At 43.1% G+C, this 19375-nt stretch overlaps 1 protein-coding gene across 2 annotated transcripts; it reads left to right on the top strand.

The window, feature by feature from the left end:
* Window positions 1-17990, top strand: ism2b (isthmin 2b). Of its 2 annotated transcripts, none has more exons than XM_021319657.2 (6): window positions 1-706; window positions 10066-10311; window positions 12194-12482; window positions 14001-14138; window positions 14232-14300; window positions 15434-17990. In XM_021319657.2, exons 1-6 carry the CDS (start codon window positions 593-595, stop codon window positions 15949-15951), a joined length of 1374 nt encoding a protein of 457 aa, XP_021175332.2. In that variant the 5' UTR covers window positions 1-592; the 3' UTR covers window positions 15952-17990. The 2 variants fall into 2 exon arrangements, with proteins under 2 accessions (XP_021175332.2, XP_012724392.2); XM_012868938.3 differs by having other exon boundaries at window positions 12164-12482.
* Window positions 17991-19375: the final 1385 nt, after the last annotated feature.

The raw sequence follows: 19375 nt of genomic DNA, 5'->3' as shown, positions 1-19375 counted from the left end.
CGTAAAAGAGGCAAACCGTTTGGCTGGGCGGGACGCGCACGAACACACGTCCCGTGAAACCGTTGGATGAACCTTGGCTTGATAATGGATTAGCGCATCAGACCGACAACCACCGAGATCAAGCCACATCGCCCGCTTGTCAATCTCTTGGAAGAGAACACTTATGCGCCCACTGACGAGGAGTGAGTCACGGTTTAAAGCAGTGGAATAAGCGTGCGCCGGTGCGGACGGGGAGATTCAGCGTGGGGTTTTACACTCCATTTTCGGGTACTTAAAGCCCGCCGCTGCAGCGGGTTTTATGGGGAAGAGAAGCGAGGAGCTCGCGCCGCCGAACGGAACCACAGCTGCTGCGCGAGCCTCTTGAATGCAAGACATGGAGAGCGCGCGGGATGCCCACGCACACTGCTGGTGCGCATCTTCATAAAGAGCGACTCTGCGACCGACGAGACTACAAAACTACCCCTGTTCCGAGATAAAGTTCGAGTCCAAGCGGAGGACGTTTTTTTTTTTTTCAAGAGCGTTTCTCGCTGAGAACAAACCACAGAAACATACTTTTCACAGGAACCTCAAAGGGACCGCCGCCGCCGAGAAGATGCGTGGAGAGGTCGCGAGGAGATTTCAGATGCTGCTCGCGCTTTATTGCTTGATGCTTCTCGTCAGTTTGGCAGGGGGCTTTCCAACAAGACGCAAGAGTTTTACCCATAAAGTAAGACAGTTTTGGTAAACCTACCTTTTTTGGTTGTTCCTGAGTTAATTGAGCAAAACCATTATTATCAAATGTTCACTTAATACTTAAAACAACCAGTACAGCTACCTGGTTTATTTTATTCCTAATTATAATGGTAATAACATAACATGTTAAATCGAACTAACATTGGTTGTAGAAAATTAAAGTAATTGTGTTATTCCAGAGCCGGCCCAAGATAATATAGGGCCTTAGTTAGAAGTTGATCTGGGGACCACCCGAGCAGAAATGGTTGAAATAGACTTAACTTTTCTCATGATATCTTGTGGTAATCATTGCAAGAATGTAACAAGGGATGGTCAAAAGTATTTAAAATCTCTGTCTTTTGGCAAAACATCTGTAACTGGATCAGAGCCCAACAAAGGCAAACACTGCCCTAAAAGTAATAGCCATTTTCAAACAGACTACCAACCCTAAGCAGCACACAATAATTGCTCGCATTCACTATTTCTCCTCCTTACTTCAAACTACCATTGGTCTACCAAAATCTCCTGTACACAAAGTATGTAAGTAAAAGTTTTACTAAATACTTATTGTCAAAACAAACGGCTTAATATGAAAGAGTTTAAAGTTTTCTGAAATGATACCAAGATTATTAAAGATTGTTGGAGAAGTCTACATCCTTCACTATATATATATATATATATATATATATATATGGATAGATAGATAGATAGATAGATAGATAGATAGATAGATAGATAGATAGATAGATAGATAGATAGATAGATAGATAGATAGATAGATAGATAGATAGATAGATAGATAGATAGATAGATAGATAGATAGATAGATAGATAGAGATAGATTTAGATGCCGCTATGAAGCATGTGAAGGACACCTGGAGGAGGTCAAATTTGGTAAAACTTTGTAAGATAATAAAACTTTCTAAGATAAAAAAAAAATTGAAAGACATTTCATTTCCCATTCATCATCAAAGAGTCAGTTAGCATACAAAAGGAAGGATTGATTGTCATCGCGTGATTTATAATATTAGTTACACTGATTTACAGATTGATAAATACTGTACATAAGGTACACAAAATTTGATTAACCACTAGGGAACGCCCTGGGAACTAATCATGTACTAATAGTTAGATAACCGGCACTTACCGGGGAATGCCCCGCCAGCCTTGTTTGGAGACTACTGGTTAGTTACCTGGAAAACAAATAAGAACTAATCAGATTTATCAAGGAAACCAAAGAGGAACAAACCAGGAGCTAATAGGCAGTTAAAGCTATTAGTTGGTAATCCTGCTAAGGAACACTTTTTGTTATACTGGGTGAAAGGGTCAAGTAAAGCATGGCGGCCCGCCAGGCTAACAATACGTTGGGGGAAACCCTGCGCACCACTTACACTTTGCTGGAACGGTAAGTCTCATGTTAGGAAACGGCACCTGTCTTGAGATCCTTCAAACATGGTTTTGTTGAACCAAAGGGTTGACGTTGTGCCCTGGCAATGTCGCTAGCAGAAAGTATAGGTAGAGAGAATTCTGAGTTTGCCTTCGTCTTCTCCAAAACTACAACCCACAACGGCAGCGTCTATATAGCAGATCCGCCTACTGGAACTAAAACAGCAGCCAGACTCCATAATATCAATGCTTTTATTCATGTTACGCATCTATCAATGTGAAGTTCGGTGAATCTAACATCTAACATCTTACTTATTGGAGTTTACAGCATTAAATGAATACCTGAAATGAGGACACTGTAAAAGATTGAATGACTGGGGAACCAAATCCGTGTTGCTTCTAACGAGTCACTCTTCATGACTGTATGTCAAAACAAAACAAATGTACAGTAAACATTTCTTGTCTGTTTGTTTTTCAAACAGTTCAGTTTCGGTTTGATGACGCTCAGAAGTTATTTCCGATAAAAGCTCTCAAAAGTTAACGCCATGTTTTTAGGAGTTGGGCTGATTTTAAACTTCACTTTATTTAATCTTCTTCATGCCCGTGGGGGGCCCCCTACTGCTGTGGAGGTGTAAGCGGTCTGTTTAGTTTAGCTATGCTTTGGGTTAGCTCTGTGTTATTATAACTAAAATAAGCAATTCCTAAATTGTGTTTCCACTAAAGATCCTAAAGGAGCACTGTAATTAATTCACTCCCCGTTTCAAATGTTAATGTCATCTGAATCCCTTCAGTATAAAAGCAACAGGTTTTTAAAATATGTATTCCTTTTTATATCAGCATGGCAATAATAGATAAAATATTGCTATTTATTCTCTGGTAACTGATTACATGAATCTATCATGAGTTTAAAGTCGGCTGCTTCTACGTTTCAGCTTAGACCCTATTTCTTTTCTTTAACTTTACTTCTCTTTCCATGTATAGTAACGTTTGTCATGACTGGCCATGCACTCTGCTATCATAAATCCAAACTCAGTGCGTAGCTCGGCACAAGGGGAATGTTTGTGTTACGCGCAGACATATTTGGAAATCAAAGTCTGTTAGTGCATGTGTGTGTGTGTGTGTGTGTGTGTCTGTCTGTCTGTCAGGGTTCAGTTTTTGCCTTTGAACTCTCCCATCTTGTGTGGCCTCCCATTGATGGCCTGTTGGGACTTTCTCTCTCATCATCCGTCTGATTGATGTAAAAGCATAAAGAGGCGGAGAGAAAACAGAAGGAAGGGAAAGAAGGGAGTCATTAGAGTAAGTAGAAAAAAAAAATAAAAAATCTTCCCTGCAGAGTGTGCGACGGTTCATTTCTATCCCCAGCAGCTTGTGGAAGATGACGCCCTACCTGTGCTCGTGACCTGCAGGGCGTAGGCTAGCCCCGGTGGGAAGGAGAAGCGGGAGGCTAACATCGCTAGAGTAACTGGATGCTTATGTAACCAGAATAAGGCAGGCCTTCAGCCTCTCCCATACTGGGGCTCAGGTCAACTGTCATTCATCTGTTTGTTTACGCTGGCTCTTTTTTGTGTTAATGTGGAATTTCCTGTTTTTGGGTTTTACCCCCATCTCTCCTCACAGTAGAGAAAGAGGAGTGTTGTGTTGAAGTGGCCTATTTCCCAAATATCAGGACCTGTTGGCTCTGTTTAGTCTCTGCTTGTACCCCCAGGCTCCACGAGCTCACCCCCGCTTCCTCTGAGCATGCATTTGCTGTCCTGTTTCTATTTGAAAAAGATGCCGATCAAAGAGCATCCATAGTTTATTGTTCTTCTGTAATGGTTTGGAAACGGCCAAGTGCAGGGGCCTTTGATTTCTGCGCGCACATAAATCAGGCCTGCCACTCCGCATGCGTTCCCAGCCTCCTCACCAGTCCTGCCGGATCTCATCTCTACCCCTTACTGAAGCCCCCCTGCTGCTTCACCCAGTCTTTCGACTTCCTCTTCTAACCCGAATGTGTGTCATCATCAGCAGTAGCAATGACAGTAGCCCTAATTGGGTCTAATCTGTTAAACCACATTAGAGCAGTACTCTCCGCTTATCTTCAATTGTGGCTCTCTGAGGAATAAAAGAAAAAAAAACTGCAGTCTCCCAGGTCAGGACTGATGTGTCCACATGCATCCACGCAGTCTCCCTGTTAAACCCGCTGCATGCCATCAGCCGTAGAGCCTTTGATCAGGGGAGCCCCACTACCAAGTAAGGAGGAGAGGAGGATCAGAGAGAACAAGGGGGAGTAAGAAAGGAGGAGGAGAGTGATATACAGGGCAAAGGAATACCAGATCCAGATGTGAAACAACACGAGATGAGGAGGGTGTGAAAGTATGTGGCCCCTTTCATGGCTCTAGACTTCAACGTTTTTGTGTTTGTGTGGGTCTGTAAGGTATATATGAGGTGAGCATGGTCTGATCCAATGCATTGCAGCCAAGCACAGAGTCAAGTTTTATTTATAATAATAAATTATGAACCAGGCTTAAGCTATAAATCAGATACGGTACACAGCATTATGTTGACATCCAGGATGGCAACAGTTCTTTGTAGGTATTCTGCAGGTAAATATAATTAAGCTCCAAGCACAATGTGAATAACTCCTAAACATTGAGATGTCCACGGACATCTTCTTAATGGTTATTTTAAGTGGACCAGGCCTTGTCTTTGTTCAGCCCGGAAAACATATATTGAATATTAGAGATGCACTGATCAACTATTTGAAGCCGATTTTCCATCTCCAGTCTTCCGAAAAGGATTTCTGCCGATTTCAAAGTATAATTAACAGTTTTCAAAATATTTATTTTTTAGCCTTCCAGCAGAAAGCAATCATTATTGTTTAATACTGGAAGCAGAGGGTTAGCATCTTACATTAGCGGTTAGCCCATTAGCATGGTTAGCCTTACCAGTTGTGAACATATATCCCCCAGTGAATATAGACCCTGGGCGCTCCAAACAACATCGTTATGGATGTTCAACAAAACGTCCATAATGAGGGTATGTTGGTATTCTGTTTAAAACAGCTCCTCTTTGTACCTGAACAAGTTAATTGCAAAACATCCAACTGCCGGAGCAACCTAAAAATCAGTTAATAGCCATCTGTAGAAAATACAATTTCCTTTAAAATAATTGCCTGCTTTGACTTCATTTTTTAACAATTCTCACCTTAAACTGAATGTAGATGATTTGATTCGTCTTCCCTCATTAACAACTCCAACACCGAAGAGTGGTATGTTAGAGCTAAGATAAATATTGGATATTTTTGGCTTCTGACTGGCATCAGGCCAAACATAATCTGATCTAAGACACTAGCCAAGTTTTTTAGCCCACATGTATTGTCCAAATGTAGTCTAAACACAGACACGGAAGCCTGGTTAGTCTTTTTGATCAACTCTAACAACTTTTCACCCAGGTTTAGATATTTTTGTATATGTTTATAGACGACATTTCTAGGTTTAGACAAAACCAGTGCTGTCCTGGCTAATTTTTGCTCGTGGGAGGGCTGTAATATTTTGTCCTTTTAGTTCAGTGAAAGCTGACAGTTTTACTGTCTAAATAACACAGAAAATCCCAAGCTATCGAGCAAATAAAACAGCCTGAAGATGGAAGTTTTTGCCAAGAAATTATCTTCACAACTCAATTTCGCAGCTCTTTCAAATGCGTCTTTTATCCGTGCTCTCTACAAAGACCTTTAACTGATTGCAATAGTTACATATTAGTAAAATATTTAAAAGTTTAACTTCATTTTAAAACATGGCCCAATGAGTCAACATAATATTGCTAAAGGATAATTTTTTTTGTTTTGTTTTTTGCAACACCTTTCATTTGTCTTATGAGTCTATTATCATAAGATGTTGAGGCGCTCACTTAGGATTTACTGGACCAGGTGTCATGTTGGCTGGAAATACATCCGGGAATGGATTCAATTTGGGGTAGAGAGGTATAATGACCCTAAAGTGTAACCTGTTTTCCACCATTACTTTAAATATATTTAGGGATGGAGGCTGACTTCATCCATCATATCTTGACAGAGTTATCTGCTCCACACGCTTCACTTGTCTGTACCCTTGACCAGTGGCACAAGATCTTTACGGGACAATCATTGACATTTCAGCGTAACTCCTCCTCTCGAGGCCATAACTATATATCATCAACTCACTGGTCATGACTTCAAGCAATTCTCCTTCTCTTCAGTCATCCAACTGGCCCTGTTTTACTGAGCAGACCACTAGCTGATCTCCAATCTTTAACTCTTACATAGTCATGCGCAAGAACGAGTGCAACATATTACAAACAGTATCTCGCAAAAGTGAGTACACCCCACATTTTCTTTGGTAAATATAAATGTTTTCATGGGACAACACTGAAGGTATAACACTTTGCTAAAATGTAATGTAGTTAGTGTACATCAACAGTGTAACTTTGTTTTCACCTCAAAATCACTCAGCATACAGCCAATAATGTCTAAACCATTGCCAACAAAAATAAGTACACCCCTAAGTGAAAATGCCTAAAATGTGCCCAAAGTGTCAATATTTGGTGTGGCCCCCATTATTATCCAGCACTGCCTTAATGTTCTTGGGCAGGGAGGTGACTAGAGCTCCACATTTTGCCACTGGAATCCTCTTCCACTTCCCCATGAAGACCCCATAGAGCTGCTGGATATTAGAGACCATATGCTCCTCAACGTTCCATTAAAGATGCCCCACAGATGCTCAGAAGGGTTTGGATTTGGAGACATGCTTTGCCAGTCCGGCACCTTCACCCTCACTTTCTTAAGGTTCGGGCTTAGCAAGGCGGTGGTCGTCTTGGAGGTTTGATTGTGGTCTTTATGGTGTTGGTAAGCTGTCCTGCGGTCCAGTTTCCACAGAGAGGGGATCGTGCTCTACTTCAGTATCTCAGTACATCCATGCGGACCAATTTGATGCAGAGTGCAGCGTACAGTTTGCGCACTGACCAGCTGACATCCCCACCCATTCAACCTCTGCAACAATGCTGGCAGCCCTCATGTAATGGTGGCTTGTCCATAGGGGCTCAGGTGTCTCCCCCATCAAAGTTGCTAGAGAAAGTATAGACACTGTACACATAAATTACAACAAAATAAGTTATCACCTCTGTTTTCTCATAAAATGTTTCTAACTTTAGATTTTTCAGTATTTTCATTCTGTTTTGGGTTTATGTGGGGTTATGTACATATGTTTCTATGGTAAGGAGCACCAGACAGATGAGTATGTATCTTCTTCAACTTTTGTCTTCCACGTGACTTCATGCTGGTCTCTAATTGGCCACTTAAAGATTCTCCTCTGGGGAGAGGAGCACTTTTTGTGCCATTCTTCATCCATCCATCCATTTTCTTACTCGCTTTATCCCTCATTGGGTCACAAGGGTTGCTGGTGCCTATCTCCAGCATTTCAATGGGCGAGAGGCGGGATACATCCTGGACAGGTTGCCAGTCTGTCACATGGCAACACAGAGACAGACAGGACAAACAACCATTCACGCACACACTCACACACACCTAAGGACAATTTAGAGAGGCCAATTAACCTAACAGTCATGTTTTTGGACTGTGGGAGGAAGCTGGAGTACCTGGAGAGAACCCACACAAACACAGGGAGAACATGCAAACTCCATGCAGAAAGACCCAGGACTGGACTTGAACCCAGAACCTTCTTGCTGGAAGGCAACAGCGCTACCCACTGCATCCACAGTGCAGCCCATTCTTCATCCAGTCGGATTAATTTGTAAAACCTGTAAATGAAAGCCACACCCGCAGCAGCTTAAGGCGTACGGGCGATAATTCCACCACACATACGGATGCAAACAGAAGAGTCAGGCAACAACAAAAAGACAGGAGAGAATGGAATGACACAGTGAAAAGAAAACTTTGGTCATTCATTTACAAAGTAATAATTTAACAAAGCTTCTGCTGGAGGAGGAAAAAAAGAGGATAAAGGAATAAAGACCACGCCAACCAGGCTTAAAGACAGAGTGGACGGTTTTTTTTCGGAAATGTAGTTAAGAAAGAGCCAAGTCTCTTTTTGAACAACTGCGACAGCTCACCAGATACATAAACACTAGACATACTCAGCCAGCAAGCGGAACTTAACAAGGAACGTGCGCGCACACTGGCGTTATGCGACCGCGTCACATTGACTGGCATGTGGGACAACCAATAGATGAGGTAATCCCCCCTGAACTCGAAGCCGAGAAAGATCGTCCACTATACCTTTAAGAATCTAGCTGCAGCCAAGTGACCGTAGATGGACTTATTTTTTCGCTAGAGTTTATTATTTTAATCCCTGACTTCTAGTATGTCTGTTTTCAAAAGACAACCTCTGGTTGTGACTCTGGGCATGTGCACTCATCTTCTTTTATGGACCATTGGCGAGGCCTGTTCTGAGTGGAACCTGTCCCGTTAAACCGTTGTATGGTCTTGGCCACCATGCTTCAGCTCAGTTTCAGGGTGCTGGCAATCTATCTATAGCCCTATAGCTCGGCCAGCTTCACATAGGGCTTCAGAGAGTCCTCTGCCATGAGGGACCATGTTGAACTCTGGTTATTTTGAGGGGACAACAAATTTATACTGTTTTACAAGCTTTACACCGACTCTTTTACATTGTATCAAAGTGTCATACCTTCAGTGTTGTGCTGTGAAAAAAATATATAATAAGATATTTACAAAAATGTGAGGGGTGTGCTCGCTTTTGTGAGATACTGTACAGTAAAATTGGTTAAAAGTTGTGGCTCAGTTTAGAATCAGACCAACAAAAAGAAGATGCAGTTTGTTTATATTTGCAATTTTTTTTCCTATTTTGCCTTCACACTTCTTCCTTGGTAACTGCGAAACCTGGAAGGTCCCATTCAGTGGGGAGTAAAAACAGCAGCACAGCAGGTCCAGACACCCTCGCATCAGCCCAGGAGTCCCACGCCTCCCAGGCCCTCTAATTAAAGCTAAAAGAGGATCTCGCCGGCACAGGACGCCCTTTGTCCACAGCCTGGATGCCATGACTGTTGTGGGGGGGGAAAAAAGGAGCGAATGCTGGTTGATTACTTGGTTAGTTATTTGAATGCCTCAAGTCTTTTACAAATTGCTGACCTTGCTACAAAATGAAGAATAGTAGTTATTTTTATAAAGAAGTACTGCACTGGCGGTGTTTGCTCTTCATTTGGCCCCCCGAGTCAATGCTTGGTAGAACCATCCTTAGCTTGAATTACTGCAGCAACTCTTTGGGGGTATGTCTACCAGCATTTCGCTGTGACTTAGACTTATTCTTCTTTGCAAAATAGGGTCCCTGTCCTGCAGGAACATGGACTACTGACCCGGTCTCAAGTGTTTTAGCAGCCTGTAGCAGTTTTTTTTCCAGATTTCTCTAGTTTTAGCTCCATCCATCTTCCCAGTATTTCTGACCAGCCTCCCCGTCCATGAAGAAAAGCATCCCCACAGAATGATGCTACCACCACGTTTCACGCCGGGATGGTTCTTTCAGGGTCATGTGCAATGCAGGTTTTACAGCATTTGGACCACTTTCTTCTCTCCTCTCTGACCGTGTCAACTAAATTTGTGAATTGCGCAATTTATGGCTGTCCTGTTGAAAACTGATGAAACTATTCATTGCTGGACCTTATTCCCTAATTGGGGAACTTACGAAAACACTGGTTGCACTAGATTTATTTTCTTGGTACCAGAGTAAAGGGAGGAGGGTGATTTGTTTTTCAGATTTATAATTGTTATTTTTAAGAAAACCACATGACGATTTTGCACTACTTTGTATTGGTTCATGAAGTCTAATCTTAGTAAAACACATAAGACATGACAACATTTCAAAAGGATATAGGGATATTCGCAAAGCCCTGTAAATGTGTGTTTAAAGTTATTTTGTCCCTAAACATCTGCTTTGCACCTATGCTAGAAAATTCAGATATATTTTACTTCCTGTTTTTCATCAGATTCACGGCCATCCAGTTCACGGCGGTGGGATCCAACATGTCTCTGAGGAGCAGCAGAACCAGGTCCAGAGCATTCTGCCTGAGCCTCACAGCCACCAGAGGAGGTGGTCTCACCCCCAACACCGCTCCGTCGGTGTCCTTCCACAGCCGGAGCCCGAGGAGGAGACCAAACCTTTTATCTTCGACCTAAACAACTTTCCAGACCTAGCCAACGCCGACATTAACTCTCAGAACCCCAACATTCAGGCGAGTGAGGAGAGGGCAGACACACTTTATTGTGTTTTTTTTACTACTTTGTTGAAGCAGCTTATCTGTCCGTTGGAAACTTTTAAATTACAAGAAAAAGTGGATGTGAATGACAAAAGCACTTCACTGTCCTGTTCCCCCCAAAAGTCTAGCAAAATCAGTAATCTCTGATTGTAATCTGTGCTTCTTTTTGCTACTTTTTTTAAAATGTAAATGTAAAGAGAAATGGCTTTATAATAATGTTTCTATGAAGTCCTCGTAACTCTCCCTAAAAGAAAATGTTGAACTTTTTTTCCCCATTCAACTTAATTCTCTCCACCTCTGCTGAGTGATAATCATGACGTCGTTAAAGGCCGTTATGATGTAGGCCTGCGCTCATCAGTCACATTAGAGCACTCGTCTCCTTCAGACCACGAGAACAGCTTCGACTGTCAAGACATAATTCTGAAAAATTGGAAAAACTGGAACCTTTTTTCCTCCCCTGCAGCACATGGATTTGTTGCAAGACCAACAACATTACCCACTTCTCCCTTCCAGTGATGATTAAATCTTTTATGAGTGGCCGTTTAGCGCACAAACATCCAAAACAGCAGTTTTTACAATTTATTTCCCCGCAAACAGTTTTTTTTTTCTCGGTCTGATGAATGTCTCGACTTCACATCAGCTGAATTGGGCTTTGGGAAATGCTGTTGCACCTAGGATGAGTCATCTTGATTTAATGAGAGGTATTTATCCAGAGTGAAGGTTGACTAATTCCCTGAGAGGGTTGTTTGATCTACTGTATGCTCATGCTCACTGACTGACTTACATCTATGGAAAGATTCAGTCACTGGCTTAGTCCTCGAATGATTTGACAGGGCTGGGTTTCTGAGTAGAGCTTGCCGCTCAAGCAAAACTTTAGATTTCCATGAACACTTTGATGAGCGTACCTTTTGTAAATCTATATCACACATCAAAAGCAGACAAAAACGAGATTCCCTTTTGCTTTTTAGAACTACAACGAGAAGTCAGCTGTTGCCTGGCATGGGAAAGTGTTCACGTTCATTGGCCCTGACCAATGAACTGCCAGTCGGAAACTCAAGAATCGGATCTTTTATTGATCAGTTAACACGACGCCGAAAGCAACTCATATCAGAGTTGAAGCTGTCACTGATGTTCAGTGTCAGTTGGGTGCTTAAAATCAAGTTAGAGGAAGTGCAGAGGAAAACATGTATACAAGTTGACCTATGTCTGCTGTTCATTTAGACTGGAAGAAGAGAAAGACTTTTATCAGATAAAAAAAAAAAAGACAGTTGCTCAATTTCATTATTTTAAACTTTAATGTCTGTTTGTCATGAAATACGCTGGATTTGAAGATATTGGCAGCTTTCTTGAGATCCTGGAGTTAACTTAAGGATCTGCTTCCTTTGTGAGTCACCCAATTTGACTTTTGTTTACAGCACGTTGAATCATCTTGTTACGGAAAAGTGCTATATAAATAAACTCGCCTTGCCTTATGGAACGCACACGGACATGTTGATTCGATTTCAGTGACGCTTGTTGAGTTGTCGGTGCTAGTCCTTAAGAATAGCTGGCTCAAGTCTTCACTACATCAACAGATCAAAGCTTGTGAAAGAAGGTCTGATAACTTAATATAGAATTAGAAAGCTCATTCCAAGTCACGCTATTCTGAAAGCAAGGCAAGTCAAGTATATGTGCATAGCACATTTCAATAAAAGGACAAGTGCTTTGCATGATTGAAACATAGGAAAATAAAAACAAGTAAAGAAAGCCTTCTTCAGGTTCGCAGAAGCTTCAGTTATCCATGTTTAGAAGCATGGGGTTAACAGAGCGTCCCCCTTGTTTCGCGCAGGTAACCATAGAAGTTGTTGATGACCCTCAGATGGAGGTCGAGATGGACCTGGCCAATGAGAAGGACTGGCTGCCTTCCTCCCCCTCCTCCACGGTGGATTGGATCGGAGGCAAGAAGCTCTTCTGGCCCCTCTTTTGGAGCTACACCGATTCCAGCGAGGAAAACAACAGTCGGTCAGGCACGGAGGACACTGGGGAGGAAGAGGAGGAAGATGACTACTCTCTGGATTATGGAAGCGAAGAGCCCTTACCCAGTGGAGTGGGGGCCGACTGGGATACTCGTTGGAATGAGGGTTGGGATCCCATGGAAAGCTACTATGGTAAGCTTTACCAAATGGCACAATCTATCTATCTATTAGTAAAAAAAATCACTATTTGTCACAACTTTAGATTTTTTTCTCACACTAACAAAGTGTAATAGAAGGTTAGACGGAATTTAAAATGATGAGGATAGTGAACTAACTATAGCTGACATAAATGAGATTCAATGCAGAGCAACCACTCGGTGGCTTTTTGAGGCCTTGTCACTCTCAGAGAGAGCCAAAATGATGCCAGCATACGAGGAAGCATGAGCACTCGACCATGAGGACATTGTGGGCTACGGCCACTTTGAAGTCGACACTGTCGTGCCGGTCTCAGAGGCCCGCCCTTTGAAGATGGCTCTCATGGGCTCGCTAATAGCAGCGTGAGGCCGGCACTGTTCTCTGGGACAAAACATCCCTCTGCTTGTGGACAATTAGAGGGCAGAGTTGGAACACGGAATGGCAGAGACCATTTGGCCGGCTCTTTCATCCCTCCCCGGGACCCCTCGGGCCCCCCCCCCTCCTCCCCTTTACGCCCTCACTGTCCTGCGCGGCGCAGCCTTTTGAGCGAGTTCAAGAATTTGCGAGGCTGTAAGGCCGACCGCATAACTTGTGTTGCGTCTCAGCTTTCACAAACAACTTAGTCGGGGATAAAAATAGTTTCAAAAAAAAAAGTGAGAGAAAGAATAGCAAGGTGCACAGTGTCAGGGCTAGAAGAAGGGAAGAGAATCCCAGATGCAGAACCAATCAGATTGGTATTTAGGAGGTTTTGGGGGGGGTCAGTGAAAAAACATTGAGACACTCCTGCTGTAGACAAAAATATGTTATTCAGCAGGTCTCTTACCTTGGGATGTGTTAAATCTAAAAACTGGGTTTAATCCAATCTGTTCTCTTATCCATTCGGCCAATATACCTCTTTTAATCTGTTTTAGTGCATACAGAAGAAGTTGCAACAATACAACCTAAATGGTCACATCTAAAGACTTTGTGAACACAAATGAAGGGTGCCAACCGTGGCTGGATCTGTAATTACAACCTCCCTGAGACCTCATGCCCCTTTGGCCACATGGCGAGCTGGCGTTGCCCGCAAAGTCAAATTGGGTGACTGCTACACCCAGGCTGGTATTTCTGCACCCACCTCGCCTTTAATCAAGAATGACTTGTTTTCAGTGTTATTAACACCACAAGGAAATATGGTGCGGAGGCGGACAGCCACAGCACAACCTCTCTCCCTCTAATTTCACTGAAGTCTGCTTAAAAAGAGCAGAGGATCGCATGGGAAAAGGTTAAACCAGGAGGAAAATTGCCGTGTGTATAGACTAGGACGTTTGGGGAACTTTGAAAGCGTGTTCTGGATTAGAGCGTAGAAGTACACAAATTCCTGTCAAAACAAAACGTCTGTTTTGGTTGTTTTTTTTTGCTCTGTTTTTTACACTGATCTAATCACAGAGTCTGGAGCTGGCTTTGAAATAAATCACAAGAGCTTCTGCTGGGTTTGAGTCGGTGGTGATTTTGGATTTGGTTTCTCTCCCACAGAGAAAGAGACAGATGAATGGACTCCTTGGTCTCCCTGCTCGGTGACGTGTGGACACGGCGAAAGGAAGAGGACTAAATCCTGCGGCTACTCCTGCACGCTGACAGAAGCTTCCAAGTGCGACCTGGAGCCTTGCCCTGGTAACATTTCGCCTCTATGTTAAAGAATAATTCTAGTCTGCTTTGCCAAATTGTCTGTAATCTGAATTCATCTACGCCTCTTCCTCCTCGTAGGCGACGTTAACGCTGTGGTAGAGCCATTCCCTTTTGAGATGGAGAACGGCACGGAACCTTTTGGAACAGGTGGGTGTTTTATAGAACGATAGCTGAAAATATCAGGTTACCGATTAATAATTCGGGTCCAGAATTCTTCAGTGGTAGTTCTGTTATGAACAGAACTTCATAACAGAACTACCAAAGCTTCATGGAAACCCACTTAGACAAAATCTTTAGAAGTCACAAAGCAGCATCAGGAAGACCAAGGAACAATGGCGGCATGTCAGGGATGTGAGAACCTGTCGACTGGAAAGCTGTTATTCATGCACTCCACCAGTCCGGCCCGTATTGGCCAATGGAAACCTTCTGTTGACAGAAAGCTACAAGAGTGGCGGTTTTTCACTGCGGCATAGGCGACACAGCAGACGTGCGGAGGATGATCTGCTTAGATGAGACCAAAACTACAATTTTATGGCCCACATAGAAACTGCTAAGGTTTCTATGTGGGCCATAAGCAGGGACAGGGAAGCTGGTCAGAGTTGATGGGAAGACGGGCGGAGCCAAACCCTAGACTGGAAGAGAGCCTGTTAGAGGCAGAAAGACTGGGATGAATGTTCACCTTCCTGTAGGACAGCAGCCCAAAGCATACAGCCAGAGCTACAATGATCTGGATCAATTCCTTTTGATGTGCTAGAATGGCTAAATCAAGGTCTGCATCTTAATCCAGATGAGAATATGTGATAAAATGTGAGAGCTGAGGTTCACAGATGCTTTCCACTAAAGTTCTTTAGTAGAGACTTCTACAAATTATTTATTCTGGCATATTTTTAAAATGTTTTTTATATTGAAATAACTTTTAGAAGCAGGCATCATTTCCCTTCAACCTCACCGTTATACAGTACCTTATGTTGGCCTGTCACCAAAAATCCCAATGACAGACTCAGAAGTTTGTGAAAAGGTTCAAGGGGTGTCAGATCTTTAGCAAGCCCCTGGATGTACTGGAAATGTTAGCCAATGAGTCACGACTCTGTGTAACCGATATATTTCCCCCGGAGAATGCAGATGTTCTCGGTCTGAACGGCGATCTAAATGTTTAGAAAAGCCACTCACATGATGTAGACTCGCCTCCGTTCTGACACCTGTTCATTCCGGTCAGCGGAGCTGCCGTGAAAGTGCTCAAGACCCGTTTTTTTTGCTTCCTCTGCCCTCTTTCCCAACAGATGTGGACAGCTGTGAGAAGTGGCTGAACTGCAAGAGCGACTTTCTCCAGCGGTATCTGCAGCAGGTTTTGTCTGAGCTGCCCAGCTGCCCGTGCTCCTACCCGTCTGAGGCGGCGTACACCGTGGTGAGCCTCTACGACGAGACCCGCGGGCGGCCTTTCCGCTGGCGCGACGCCAGCGGCCCGAAGGAGCGGCTGGACGTCTACAAGCCCTCAGCGCGCAGCTGCATTCGCTCGGCGCTTTCCAGCGACTCGTCCACGCTGGCGGCGCAGCACTGTTGCTACAACGACCGCGGGCGCCTGATCACGCGGGGGAAGGGCGCCGGCACGCCCAACCTCATCAGCACCGAGTTCTCGCAAGAGCTGCACTTCAAGGTGGACGTTCTGCCTTGGATCCTGTGCAAAGGGGACTGGAGTCGCTTCCACGTGGTGCGGCCGCCGAACAACGGACTGACCTGTCCGGAAAACCCCCACGAAGATGTGTTTATGAATGAACTTGAAGAGGCCAGAGAGTACTGAGTTACCGCAGCCAAAACAACTCCAGTGCAGTCGGAGAGTCAGAGGACCCTGTCCTAATTTAACACAAAACAGCCTAAAAGTTGTGACATATTACTTTCAAGCCACTCATCAGCTATTAATGCATAAAAATACAACCTCAAGGGGCGTTTTCATTTGTGTTTGTGAGTTTTGATGAGGCCTATTTTCAAATTAGGAATAGCATCATTGTCCTGAACACAGGCGCGACGGACTGATTCACATGAATGGATGAGGAGAAAAAAATGTCCCTTTGGTTGCCATCTACTCACACATCCAGTGTTACATCCATTCACTGTATTTTTTTCTTCTTCTTCTAAATTTCCTTCCCTCTGTGGCTTGTTTTATGGTATCTTGAAGTTACCGTCTACAAGTGGATGCTAACCACATTTGCCCTACATCTTTATCGTGCTTCTTAAAAGTTTTATAGAAAGAACGGCTCTATTAAGAAAGCGTGGTTCTTTATAAGACATAAACAAAGGTATGGGCATATTTTAGCTGATCAACATTATACCAATGCTGCTACAACGTAAAACCCCTCAGGCTTTATAAGGCTTTTTAACACAAGACACGTGCAGATCCAATACATGCATCCAGTCAGCGCTTTTGCCTACACAACTGCAAATCATCAAGGAATGTGGATCTGAACACGAAAGGGTCTAAAAGGCAAAGTGACATCGTCCTTGTAAGAATTTTCGGCGAGCGTTACGAGAACGGCCTTTTTTTTTTTTAGCAGGAAACCATCCAGACGAATCGCGCTCGATTCCAAACGTTTTGTCACACTAATTGATCTCATCTGTTTCCCCGCGTTTTGCTTTCACAACCGCGAACGCGTACGATCCGGGTGCCAAAGAGATAGAAATCGGACCGCTGGGTGCCAGTGTAAACCCAGCCTCCACATCTCTCCCAGGGCAGATGTAGGTAAAGAACAGCTTGGACAGAGAGTAGGTTTTTCTTGCAGGTGTGTCTCTACAATGTTCTCAGGGGGACTAAGTGACCACGTCAAACTAATTTGTTCATATACCTCACCAGCAGGACACTTCTGGATCTCTTACAAAGCATGTGGGGGGAAAAGATTAGTGGATGCGTATCAACTGTGGAATCCACATAAGAAGGGATGAACAGATTATGTTTTTTTTTTTACGAAGCTGTTGGATCCTTTAAGTTCGAAGAGTTGTACGGTTGGTACGTATTCCTTTCAAGCTGTCTTGATCGAACTCGATTGGATAGAAAAGACATTCCTTCCTAAACACTGTCACGTAGTCGGCTGACACAGGATATTGGTACTGGCAAGAGAAGCAAGTTGGTATTACCAAATACTTTAGGCTTTAGCCATTATGTATGGTGCATGATATTGAGAAAAAAGAAAAAAAAAGCACAGTTTTAACCTCTGGCCAAACATGTTTCAGCTTTCAAGAACTGCCTTTGTGACGGACACACCCAGCGTGACCCCCAGGACTTGTGCTTTCTATCCAATCCTATTCCATTGGATGTTTGCTCCGAACCTCTTTTCAGGAATTCCGCCTCCACGTGCGTACAGGCATTTGTACTTTGAAATAGCCAATTTTAAAGTAAGGCACTTTATTTTCGTTTTGCCATTCATTCACACGCTTGTTATCGTGAAGGTTAAGCTCAAGAGAAATGCTGCGTTATTTCATGAAGTTGCATACCATGTAAGAAGTGTTGATAAACCGCATGATCTCTTCGTGATTAAGTCTAGTATTACATATTATGGTGTTGTACAGTATTTATTTGTCTGTTCTGTACTGTTTTTAAGTTTGCTGAAGCTTTGAAATGTCTCTCCACTCAACATGGTGCACTAATTGAACTGAACAAATGAAGGAACCCAGTAACAAAGGGAAGCATTTTGCCTCACATCACCTTAAACAGCGAAACACGTCTGTGTTTGATTTTGCGTTGGACTGCTCTATGACTCTGTTGTTGCAATTATACTGAAGAAATATATAAATATCTATATATAAATATATGTATATATATATAAAGAGTTTGCATTCATCATCTGATTTATTAATGTGTGTCTTTTATTGCATCTCAAGACGGCGTGGCTGATATCAAATCAGCTTTAGTTGACGGATTCAATCAATTTCCCACGCGTGTGAGACAGAAGCCACTATAAAACAGGTTGTTACTACTGCAAAACAAAGACAAAATGATTACAGAGCTTACACTGCCTTTAGCATCTTATGTTAACATGGTTAACATTAGTGTAAACATTAGTCTTAACATTAGTCTTCAAGTGTGATCCCTGGAGAATGTAGAGCTAGGCCTTATCCCAGATCCAGCATTTTCCATAACAAACACCGACTTAGAGCTCAAAAGAATAAAACAGTTGCCTTCAGCTAAAATCTGCTGCGGATCAATTCCCCTCCTTCGCCTGTTAACCAGAACGTCCCCAAGGCAAGGCAGGATTGACCTCCCATGGCAGATGTTAACTTTTGTAACTTGAAAACGAAACAACCAAAGCCTCAAAAGTAAAAAAAACAACAAGGAATAAAATGACCAGCATCTGCTAAAGGTCTATTTTCTGTCGTCATAGCCTCAGAGAAGAGCTGACATAACACACAGAAGACAAGATTTTAAATAGCTGCTTACAACTTTTGAGCTTGTCCTGACTTCAACGGAGGTATTGATGTCAGAAAGTTGCTAGCTTTGAGTCTTCTTACTGTAACACCTTCCACAGCAAGGAGTATTGTGGTTAGCGCAATCTGATACATGTGGGTAATTCACTGATCAGAAAAGCACAAGATTTTATGAGTTTCGACCTCGGCAGTTAAAGGTTTAGTGGACGATCTTTTTCGGGTTCCGGGGTGACCACTTTATCTATTGCTTGTCCCACACGCCAATCATTGTAACGCCAGTGTGCGTGCACGTTCCTTGCCCATTTCCTCTTGCCAGCTGCACATGCACACTTCTAGTGTTTATGTATCCAGTTAGCTTGCATTCATTGTAGCTCCGATGCACTCACTGTATACTTTGAAAATGGCGGAGAGAAGAAGAGGAAGGCCTCAGAAGAAAGAAATAATATCAGAGTGGATTTGGGAGATTCTTTCACGCGATCCCCCTGCGGAACAGTCTTGCGCATGCAAAGTCCATCCACTTTACCTGCGACAACATTAATGACTTAAAAGTGTCCGGAAGATTGACTTAATAACTTTGGTGCATTTGGTGATCAGAATAAAACTTGTCCAACTTGTCGGCCATCCTGAAAGTCAGACGATTCCAATATAGCCACCTCAGTAATAGTCAATAGAGCTCTGAGTCTTCTTCCTACAGTAGCAACTTCCACACTGAAGAGGGTTGTAAGTCCTTTAGGCTGCTCCCTTATTCTGGGGTCACCACAGCAAACCTTTACAACTTGCACACACACTTGGCACAAGTTTTAAGATGG

This window comes from Fundulus heteroclitus, chromosome 15 (genome assembly GCF_011125445.2).
Source record: "Fundulus heteroclitus isolate FHET01 chromosome 15, MU-UCD_Fhet_4.1, whole genome shotgun sequence".
Taxonomy (NCBI): Eukaryota; Metazoa; Chordata; class Actinopteri; order Cyprinodontiformes; family Fundulidae; genus Fundulus; species Fundulus heteroclitus.
This window is presented reverse-complemented; position numbering and strand designations above follow the sequence as displayed.

Coding starts and splice junctions, on each gene's coding strand:
- ism2b (XM_012868938.3), top strand. CDS start 593: ATGCGTGGAGAGGTCGCGAGGAGATTTCAGATGCTGCTCGCGCTTTAT. Junction 10,312..12,163: donor CTCAGAACCCCAACATTCAG/GCGAGTGAGGAG, acceptor TGTTTCGCGCAG/GTAACCATAGAAGTTGTTGA. Junction 12,483..14,000: donor TCCCATGGAAAGCTACTATG/GTAAGCTTTACC, acceptor TCTCTCCCACAG/AGAAAGAGACAGATGAATGG.